General features: G+C 40.9%; 2 protein-coding genes across 2 annotated transcripts; both read right to left on the bottom strand.

The window, feature by feature from the left end:
- Positions 1-2663: 2663 nt before the first annotated feature.
- LOC122066406 lies at positions 2664-4013 on the bottom strand. Its single transcript, XM_042630210.1, has one exon. The coding sequence runs from the start codon at positions 4011-4013 to the stop codon at positions 2664-2666; it is 1350 nt and encodes a 449-aa protein (XP_042486144.1).
- A 5112-nt stretch (positions 4014-9125) lies between these two features.
- LOC122066405 (fasciclin-like arabinogalactan protein 14) lies at positions 9126-10263 on the bottom strand. Its single transcript, XM_042630209.1, has one exon. The coding sequence runs from the start codon at positions 10221-10223 to the stop codon at positions 9357-9359; it is 867 nt and encodes a 288-aa protein (XP_042486143.1). The 5' UTR covers positions 10224-10263; the 3' UTR covers positions 9126-9356.
- Positions 10264-11260: the final 997 nt, after the last annotated feature.

Raw genomic sequence — 11260 nt, 5'->3', positions numbered from 1 at the left:
AAAAAAAAAAAAAAAAAGGAAAGGAAAATCGTGGAAGCAAGAAGAGAAGAAAAAAAAAAAGGAAAAAAAAATCTTGCCAAAAACATGAGAAAATGCAAAAATGTTTTCTTTTCTTTTCTTTTCTTCTCTTGAAATTACCTAATGTTTGGTAGCCAAGAGAAGAAAAGAAAAAAGAATCTAGAAAAGAGAGGAAAAGAAAAGAGAAGAAAATAAATGAAATGGTGAGAAAATAAAAAAAAGTATGCATGTTTGGTTAGCTTTTTTTCGCTAAAAGGTCATGTATATTAAGAAGGAAAAAAAAGTGAAAAGTATGATACAAAGAAAGAGGTAGGCCTCAAAACCACACCTCAACATAGGTTGAAGTGGGGACGCACACTATCCACCTTTGGCATGGCCATCAGCAGAAAGAGGCAACCACCAAAACAACCATCACAAGAAAGGAAAAAGAGGGAAAAGTTACCCTAGCACATTCTATATCTAGGATGACCAGAGGCATCTATGTCTAAGTCCATCTTCACCAAAGGTGACCAAGATGTAATCGGAGATGAAATGTCAAAACGAGCCGCTGATTTGGAAAGGAAGTTAGCTACAGAGTTTGCTTTATGGAAACAATGAGTTATCTTCCATTCCACCTTTGCCAAGTAGGACATGCAGTTTATCCATCTTTGGTACGCTACCCAAGGAGGATTTTTCTTTTGGTAAAAATTACCACCGCCGTCGAATCACATTCAATCCAAAGCCAGAGGATGCCCAGTTGCTGCGCCACCTCAAGACCAATCATTACAGCCAAGAATTCTGCTTTAAGATTTGTTCGAGTTGCTAGGAAGCTTCGAAAGTTTCCCACCACCTCGGCCTTCTCATTTCTTAGAATACCCTTTGCACCAGATTTTCCTGAGTTACCAATTGAACATCCATTGGAGTTAAGTTTCACCTAGCCTGATTGATGGGGGCACCAATAAATTTCAAAATTTTCATGGTGCCTATGCCTTACACCTGAAAAACCCAAGTTCCTAACATTTAAAAGATCCACAATGGATAGAGGCGAACCTGAATGCACCAAGGATTGGGAGTTAATATCGTTTCTCAATAGATCAAAGCACTGGTCAGCAGAGATACCCACTCCATCATATTTCCTTCTATTCCTTTCCAGCCACAAGAAATAATGAATTAAAACAAAACCCTTCAGCCATACACCCTTAAAAGAAAGCTTTGAAGCTTGATTCTTCCACCAAGCCATCAAGCGGTCAATATCATCAAAACCAGGCCAAGTAACTCCAAAGCAACCACAGAACTTCTGCCATAGATGAGTTGCAAATAAACAGTAAAAGAGAGAGTGATTCCTAGACTCCTCATCAATGCCACACATATGGCAAACCGAGGGCACCATAATTCCACATTTTTTGACATTGCCATTAGATGGAATTCTGTTTTTGATCATTCTCCAACCAAAAATCGATTGCCTTGGCTGAAGTTGGCACTTCCAAATCAAAGAGACCCACGCCACTTTTGGAGATTCCTTCCTCACCTTATCCTAGGCCGATCTCAAGGTAAAGACACTTGAAGATGTCAATCCCAATGGCATTTGTCTTCCAAGTAAGAGATCCTAATGCTCTTAGCTTGATCATAAATTTTCTCAAAAAATATGGATTCAGGATGAGGGAAATTCCACTCACCTTGCCTAATGAAATCTGAGACCCTTGCCTGTAAAGAACAAGAAAGACTCAGTTGCAGATCAGCTAGCTCTTCAATAGATTTATTTCCCAACCAGCTATCTATCCAGAAATTAATTTGATAACCTTTCCAATAGTCCACTGCTCCTGAGATTCCATCCATTTTCAAACCTTTTCGAGACCAGGCCAAATAGAGGAAGAGAGGTGACCAGTTTTCAGAGATCCATCAGATTTCAAGAACCAGGCATGAAGAAAAGAGCTCATCAAGGTTTTTTCATGCTTAATTTTCCATGGTAGTTTACAGAGGCAGGCAAAGTTGACATCACGCAACCTCCTTATGCCCAGGCTCGCTCCCTCTTGGGTTTGCAGACTTCGTCCCACTTGACAATGATCTTTTTCCCTGACTCCATATCTCCCGACCAGATAAAGTTACGCATCCACTTCTCCACCAGCTGAATAGAACTACCAAGCCACCAATATACTCCGAAATTGTGAATCAGAATGCTAGAGATCACTGATTTTACAAGTTCCACCCTTCCCGCCATAGAGAGAAATCTACCCTTCCAACCAGACAACCTTCTCTTGATTTTATCCAAGAGGGGCAGCATGTAATCTCTTTTAACTTGGCCCTTAAAAAGCTCAACCCCCAAATATTTGTAGGGAAACAGGTAGAAGCAATACCCAGATAATCACTTATGAAGTGTTTTCTATGAGGAGCAACACTCCCAAAAAAATTTACTGCTTTTATCTAAGTTAAATTTCTGACTTGAGAAGGCCTGATATTTAAACCATAAAAGCATGAATATTTTTAACATATTTTACCGAGGCATTTATAAAAATAAAGATGTCGTCGGCAAATAATAAGTGAGTGGGAGTGGACACACCTCGAGGACCTTGGAGAGATTTTATCATCCCCTTCTGCGTCAAACCGCTCAAACCTCTACATAGCACCTCCTCCGCTAAAATAAAGAGAATAGGGGATAAAGGATCACCTTAGCGAAGACCACAACCCACCTCAAAAAAACCCACGGGACCTCCATTTACAAGCACAAACACCCGAGAGGAAACCAAAATTTGGTGAACCCAAGATATCCAACTTGTAGAGAAACTGAACTTCTTCAAAGTGGTGAACAAAAAATCCCAGGATAAGGAATCGAAAGCCTTCTGGACATCCAACTTCAGCCCCATACCACCACCCCTTACCACTGAGTGCATCATATTGGAGAGCTCAAATGCCATGCTAATATTTGCTGAAATGATTTTACCTTTATGGAAGGCACCTTGCTCGTCAGAGATCAAGCGGGGTAATAAAACCTGAAGCCTAGATGCCATAATCTTAGTCAAAACCTTGCAGAAGAAATTCCCCATACATATGGGACGGAACCTATCAAGGGAAGATGCCTCCTTAACTTTAGGAATGAAAGATATAAAAAAATTATTAATCCCTTTAGGAAGTTGACCAGCCTCAAAAATTTTTTTAACAGCCCTACAAAAATCATCCTCAACAATCGGCCAGCATTTTCGAAAGAAACTACCAGGAAAGCCATCTGGATCAGGCGAGCTAGGGGGATCCATGTCCCACACTGCCAGCATGATTTCATCCCTGCTCGGAGCAGCCTCCAGATCCACCACATCATCCTCTTCCAACACTTTTGGAATACTTTCTAACAGGTCACTGTGAACAACGATTTCAGAAGCTTCATGAAGCCTCTGATAAAATTGAGAAATATAGGAAGCAATGTCACTCTGATCGGAGATCCATGAACAATCCTCCTTTCTCAAAGTGGTAATCTGATTTTTAGCACGCCTTAATTTCACAGATAGATGACAAAATTTGGAGTTACAGTCTCCATCTTTTATCCATCCTAGTATTGCCTTCTCTGCCCACAACTTGTCGTGCAACTGACTTGCTTTCAACAAAGCTATCTTTGCATTTGCTTCTTTATTAAACAATTTGTTTTTCATACCAGCTACTTCAATCATATCCTGAACCTCCTTAAGAACCAGCCTCACCTTCTTTAGCTCATCGTTCAAGTTAGGAAAAGTAGACCTCACCCATGGTCTCAACATCCCCTTAACTCTTTTTAATTTAGATGCCAGGATGAAAATACGGTCACCACCAAACTGACCCCTCCAAGCGTCTTCCACCACCGAAATAAAACTTTCATTTTCCATCCAGAAACTGTGGAGACGAAAGGGGATATTTCTAGGCTTTGGAATATCATCTGAAGCTATTAATAACTGGGCATGATCAGACATTGAGGACACCAAGACCCGTTGCTTCACATTCTTAAAGAAATCAAGCCACTTCTCATTGCAAAAACTACGATCTAGGACTGCCATCACATTACCTCTTCAACGATTATTTGACCAAGTAAATTTCTTTCCCAGAGAGGGAATAGGAAGCAACTCGCACCCATCAACCATGGCCTGAAATTCCACTGCCGATCCAAGATTAAAAGCTCCAGGGCCTCGCTTCTCATGGGAAGCTAGAGTGGCATTGAAGTCCCCAATTACTGACCAGGGAATAAGAGTAGACACCTGCAACCCCAGCTCTAAACACAAATTCCTGTGAATAACTTTAAAAGAGCTCACATGTATGAAAGAAAACCCCACACTACTCCTAGGTCCATCAAAGACAATGGACAGATGTTGGTCTGTCATGGCTACAACCACCGGGTGTTGAATGCCTTACTTCCAGATCACCCAAAGATTAGGGACCATCCCATCCCTCTCATTATGAAGAAAGTCTATTTTTTTTTTTTGCTAGAAAATTATTATATTAAAATGAAGAAAAGTGGGAAAAAAAATAACAGAGCTACATCAAGCTAAAAAAATAGATTGAAGCAAAAAGTAAAATCGGTTCCCTGACCCCCACCTTCGGCATTGCCATCAGCAGGGGAAAGAAAAACGCACTAATCAAATCTATAGTTTGGCTTGCCCTCAGCATCTCTTCTAATAAGATCCTTTATGTGGGCAGGGAAATCGATATTTGTGGCTGATATCCCTGTCTTCGCCGCATCTCTAGCCAGGTAGTCGGCAATTGAGTTCGCTTCTTTGAAGTTGTGAGTTATTTTCCATGTGATACTCTCCAAATATGGCTGCAGGAAGATCCATCTCTGCAATGCAAACCATGGAATTTTCTTTTGCTGGATAGAGATTGCAATTGCACTAGAATCCGTCTCCACCCACAGACATGTAATGCCTAGCTCCCGAGCTCGCATCAGCCCCACCATAAGGCCTTCGAATTCAACTTCGAAGACTTCTGAGACTCCCATAAAAATTTTATAGGATTCAAGAACGTCTCCCCTGTGATCATGAAAAATTTCGCCTGCACCTACGTGACCTGGGTTGCCCCTTGAGCTTCTGTCAAAGTTCAATTTAATCCAATTTACCTCGAGCCTGCACCAGAAAACCTATAAGATCGATTGATGGGGAGGATGCTGAATCGGAATTCCAAGCTTCCTGCAACAAATGAGATCAGTCGTTGTCTTAACTTCACCTTTGGTGCTTGGCTTAGCGGACTATATATCCTTTAGAATCATCTGCTTCAGATGTCTTGCCGGTCTTGCCGTGCCATCATGCCTTCTAATATTTCTTTCGCGCCAAATATGATCAGCCACTATTAGTAACCCCATGATCCACGCATCTTTGCAGCAAATAGATTTCTGTTTTCTTCTCCACCATTTGAGGAAATCAGGCATGGTTCCAGCTTTCTTCCATGACACATTGAAGCATCCACAAAAAAAGAGCCATATATCCTCCAAGTAGGAGCATTGAAGGAATATTTGAGCCGTTGTCTCAGCCTCCATTCCACATAAGCTGCATTTAGAGACAAGGGCTATGCCCCACTTCTGAACAACATCATCTGTAGGGAGCTTGTCGTGCACCATTCTCCAACCAAAGATAGACACCCTAGGCTGCATCCTTTTACCCCAAATTAGAGAGAACCATGGCACTTTCGGGTTGCGGATCCTAATATCTTCCCAGGCAGAATTAGAGTTGAAAATCCCATCAGAAGATAGATTCCGCAGGCACATATCTTCAGAAGTATAAGAGGGAATTTTAATAGTTCGAATTTTCTCAAAAATATCATGCAGCAAAGGGGAGATAACATTTGGCAATTTCCATTTGAAATTGTCAATGAAGTCACTGATCTTTCCCTTGCAGTGAAGACTCGACTCTCCCTCCAGGCCAACTAGCTCTAGGATGGATTTTCCGCCCAACCATTTATCCGACCAGAAATTAATGCTTTTCCCATTTCCAATCATCCAGGATTCTTTGGAGGCCATGAACTGCCACATCTTCCTAAAGCCAGGCCAAATCGAGGAAGGCTTATAGGATTTTTTGAAGGATCCATCACCTCTCAGGAATCTCGCCCTTAAAAATTTGTATGCTAAGGATTTCTCATGCTTGACCCTCTAGACCATATTACAGAGCATGGCTTTGTTTATGTCTCTGAGCCTTCGCAGCCCCAACCCACCTTCATCCTTAGGCCTACAACACAGATCCCATCTGACTGATATTTTTTAAGTCTACATCATAACCCAATTTATTAAAAATAAAGCAGGGAATTTACAAACTTGAACCATGGGCTCAGCTAAACAAATCACCTTTGGAGACTGCTCCCCTCAACATCAAATGGAGGGCGCCTATACTAGCAGCCTTCTTGACGCCCCGAATATTCCAATAGATGACCCACATAGATCATCGATTTAAAGAGGTATTTCTGTCAGACTTTTTTGCCTGACCTGCTCTTTTCTTCTTCTGCATGGCTCCCATCGTCGAAGTTCCATGGTCTTTCTCCCTCAACCTTGCCGCTCTATCCACTGCCATGACCTCAGAGTGAACGACTGAGATAGCTCCCCCTTCGCGGTGTACTTCCGGCATGGATGAAACAATATGTTCCCCAATAATTGTCTGAGGGTGGAGGGAGCCGTGATCGTCATCCCTACCCCAGCCCAAGTGACGGGAAGGATAATGAGATTTAGGCAGTGGCATGCCTCCTTCAGTAGTAGCGTTCAAGGACGTCTTCTCCAATTGCAAGGACGCCTGGTCTAGATCTTGGATCAAGTTTGCACTTGGGTCATGGGTAAACCCATTATCAGAGACCTTATCTGACCCATCCACCTCAGTCATCACACCTTCCATATTTGGAGAAGGAGAATAAGCAGCATTATTCCTTATACCATTCACAATCAATCTATGCATGCCAGTTTCCAAAAAAATCTTGATTCCTCTCTCAGCGCAAGGCTGGTTTGAATTTTGAATATTTGAAATTGATACTAGACTAGGATCAATATTTTGATTTGGCGCTGATTGACTCCTAGCTGGAGACACATCAGCCGAGTTGCCTCCACCTGAGTTGACTCCGTCTTCACAGTAGACTGCCCCTGGAACCTGCGCAGACTTCTCCACCGCAGATTGCTTTTCGTCGTCTATCTTTCGCTACCTACAACTGCCCACCAGATGTCCTACTCGCTTGCAATAGCCACAGCTTTCAATATTGTCCTCGTAAATCACCTTCTGGATGAAGTCAAAAACTTGGTTTGTACCAGGTTCAAGTCTTTCAACCTGAACCTCTTCCACCCTCATTGCCAATTTAGAGATATCAATCTCTACCAACACCCGCACGAAGTTGCCAAGAAGACCTTGTCTCGTCCTTCTATCAAGGGCTACAGGACGTCCTACTGCCTTTGCAATGGACAGGAGAACGTTTTCATGCCAATATTCCAATGGCAGATCCGGAAAACGAATCCAGATCAGCGTCGTGGAAGATTGCTTCTCGTGAATGTTAAAATTAGGCTTCCAATGTTGGAAGCGGATCACCTAATCTCCAAACCTAAGAGGTCTTTTCATCCACACTGCTGCCTTATCTCCCTCTAATCTGAACTGAAAAATAACAAAATCCTTTTCCCAGGGGGTGCATAGTTACCCCTTGGCTTATGTTCCACTTTTCCCGAGCCTCCATTCTCAGATCATCCAAAGTGTTCAGATGGAAAATCACCCTGCCGATTAATGCGAAGCGAAAATACTGTCGCTTTGATTCGTAGTCATTTCGTGGAATCATCACTCAACGAAAATTCCCAGCCTGGATCGGTTCAGGTAGACAGTCCATCATTGGCCAAGTCGGATTCCCAACTACCTTCGCACAAGAACATTGATGATCTCCACCATCATGCCTCCTCTCCAGAGGATGAACTCCTGGGCCACGATCTAGAGTTTCTCTGTCACCCCCATTGTCTTCATTCAAGGCCAAATCTGCATTCCCAGCCAAATCACCAGACACTCTCTCTCCTCCAGTCGACATAATCCCTCCTTCAAAAAACCTGTCCACAATGCATGTTTGGTTACCATTAGGCTGTGTTTGGTAGCCAAGCGAAGAAAAGAAAAGAAAAGAAAAAAGTACAATTTTTGTACCTTTTTCCTTGGGTTAAGAATTTTTCTTTGTACTTGGTATGTCTTCACCCATGAGAAGATTCCCCTTTTCAAATTCAAAATTTTCCTTGGGAATTGTGAAATTTTCTTTTGCTCCCGCAAAAATTTTCTTTCCAAAAACACAAGAAAACATGAGAAAATATGAAAACATAATAAGACAAAAAATGAATGATTACACAATGATTTCCCATGTGTCTATTTGTCTCTAAAAATTCAATTTTTTTTTGAATTTTTTTCTTTTCTTTTCTTTTCTTCTTTTGGTTACCAAACATACATACTCTTTTTATTTTCTCACCATTTCAAGGCTATGTTTGGTAGCCAAGAGAAGAAAAGAAAAGAAAAATGAATCCAGAAAAGAAAAGAACAGAGAAGAAAATAGAAGAAATGGTGAGAAAATAAAGAGTATGTATGTTTGGTTACCAAGAGAAGAAAAGAAAAGAAAAGAAAAAAATTCAAAAAAAATTGAATTTTAAGAGAGAGATAGGCACATAGGAAATCATTGTGTAATCATTCATTTTTTATCTTATTATGTTTTCATATTTTTCTCATGTTTTCTTGTGTTTTTTGGCAAAAAAAAAAAAAAATTGGGGCAGCAAAAGAAAATTTCACAATTCTCAAGGAGAATTTTGAATTTGAAAAGGGGAATCTTCTCTTAGGTGAAGACATACCAAGTGTAAAGAAAAATTCTTAACCCAAGGAAAAAAATACAAAAAGTGAACTTTTTTCTTTTCTTTTATTTTCTTCTCTTGGCTACCAAACACAGCCTTAATTTGTCCGATGGTTAAAATGACTAGTTGAGTTTATATTCTTTATGTGGCAAATCCAACCGCTTCGTTATTTTGATTGTGCTTCAATGGACGACGTCTTTTATGAAAAGAAAAAAAAGCCACATGAATAAACAATGTTTTTCCCATTAGTCCATTCCCATTCATTTGTTCGTATAATTTCCAGTCACTTTATTTGCAGCGAAGGGAGAAAAAAAATTCTTTTCATTTGGATTTTTTTTTTTTTTTTTGAAGTGAGAATAAACACGAATGTACACAAAGGATCACAAACGAGCTTCAAATAATATTTGCGTTTCTAGTTATCTGTAACAGCTTCTTATTCAAATTTCTCCATCTCCATCTTCTCTCTCTCTCTAGCTCTCTCTCCTCTCTCCTCTCTCATCTCTCATCTCTCATCTCTCCTCCTTTGAATTACTTAGATCATTCTTTTTCTTCTTGTTTTGATTCTTCAAATCCACAAAACTTAGAAAGCAAACAAGGAGGCCACACCCAAAGTGACCATAGACATAAACATACCAACACTCAATCGTTCACCTGAAGACTTCTTTTTTGATGGGGCAGGTGCATCGGCAGTACCGCCACCAGGTGCATCGGCAGTACCGGCACTGGGTGCATCAGCCTCAGCCGGTGCTGGAGGAGAGCTCTTGGGTGCATCACCGGCTGCTGGACTGTCGGATGGGGCGGCAGCAGAGTCATTAGATGGTGCAGGAGCCTTTGCTGACTTGGGTGATGGGGCCTTTGATGGGCCTGGAGACTTCTTTGGTGGAGGTGAATTAGTATGGTTAGAGCTTGAGTTGGCCTTAATACTATCAATACCTTGAGGAATTATAGGAGAACTGATCTGCAACACAGATATGTTATAGGGTTGAGATGCAACCGATTTCACAAGATTAGAATCAATGGGGGAGTCTTCAACGGCGGAACCGAAGGCGATGCCGTTGCTGGTGACAGTAACATTCAAGAACCCAAGCTGGGAATTGGCTAGACCACTAGTTTGGAATAAGGTGGTGAGAAGGGCTGTCTTTTTTGAGATCTTTTGGAGCTTCTGTTGATCATAGTAGTCAAGAACTACATGAAGAGCCAAGATATCCTTCACCACATCGTTTGATTTGCCGGAGATTGATCCGATTGCACCGTTATCAAGGGCAAGGACAGTGATGGTCTGTCGGCTGTTGATTTGGGAAGCGAGTTGGGTTTGTGTTAAGAGGTTGTTGAAGTTGCTGAAATCGGAGTGCTGTTCAAGGATCTTGGTTATGTTGAAGGCAGTTGCAGAGGAGATTAGAAGGAAAAAAGAGACGCAGATGAAGGAGGAAGAGATTGTAGGATTCATCTTTGCTGATGGTTGAGATCAGATGATCCAAGAAGAGAGATGAGCCAAGGAAGAGAGGTGAGAAGGGATTATATATAGGTATTTTTAAACCTAAAATGGGATTCAAAAGTGATGGGTTTTGAATGGGGAGGAGGAAAGTTCTCCCGCCGAATTTGCCGGAGGATTTGCTTAGGTTGGGATACATGGAAGAGGTAAATCTGTGTTGGCTTTACTAAATATATAAGTGCGGTTGTAGAGGGCATGATAGAAAACTAAAAAATTAGGAAATATTTTTGATTGGTTATGATTACGATGAGTTGTTACCATTTGCATGATAGAAAAAACAAAAACAAGTGTTCATAGGTGTCAAAATAGAACCCATTGAAATTAAAACCGACATTTCTATCACTCCCCTAGATATACTTTAGGGTTAAAGATACTGGTCCATATTGGATGGATTTGCCCCTATTTTCTTTTAAATTTACCTTTTTACCCTTGGTTTGCACCAAGATAATTATACAGGATCAACAAAGAATCGGTATTGGTTGATACCCATCAAACTATGTTATGCTTTAGGGAAAATTACTTGGACACCGCCTGTACTTTGGCTAGATTGCTTGACATCCAAAAAGTTTGAAAAGTTTATTTAAACCACTGTTGCATTTAAGATTTATTACAATTAGCCCTTGCCTGTTAGTTAGTCACATTTTAGTGATGACATCATGGGTGGGGAAAATCCTAAATGCCCAAACTACCTTTTAAGGGTTGTGAATAGATCTTTACACCCATTAACTAAAACAATGGAAGGTGCCTCCCCTTTCATTTAAGGTTGCCTTCAAACTCTAGACACCAAACCAAAAGTGGAAGGATAGGACTTGCTTGCGATGGGGATTAATATTTCCACTTTGATCAATTCTGCCCAAGATTTCAGAAGAAGCATCACCACATCATACTCTATTGATTTCAACAAGAATCAATTACAGACATTAATTAAACATAGAGTATTAAATCCCTAAAGTCATATCTGAATATGCCCTAATTTCATGTGTGGGAAGGAA

The sequence above is a fragment of the Macadamia integrifolia genome, unplaced genomic scaffold, assembly GCF_013358625.1.
Source record: "Macadamia integrifolia cultivar HAES 741 unplaced genomic scaffold, SCU_Mint_v3 scaffold2376, whole genome shotgun sequence".
NCBI classification, from domain to species: Eukaryota; Viridiplantae; Streptophyta; class Magnoliopsida; order Proteales; family Proteaceae; genus Macadamia; species Macadamia integrifolia.
The sequence above is the reverse complement of the archived record's forward strand: the minus strand, read 5'-3'. Positions and strand labels throughout refer to the sequence as shown.

Bases quoted from the DNA above. Each gene is read 5' to 3' on its own strand.
- LOC122066406 (XM_042630210.1), bottom strand. From the start codon at position 4,013: ATGGCAGTCCTAGATCGTAGTTTTTGCAATGAGAAGTGGCTTGATTTC.
- LOC122066405 (XM_042630209.1), bottom strand. From the start codon at position 10,223: ATGAATCCTACAATCTCTTCCTCCTTCATCTGCGTCTCTTTTTTCCTT.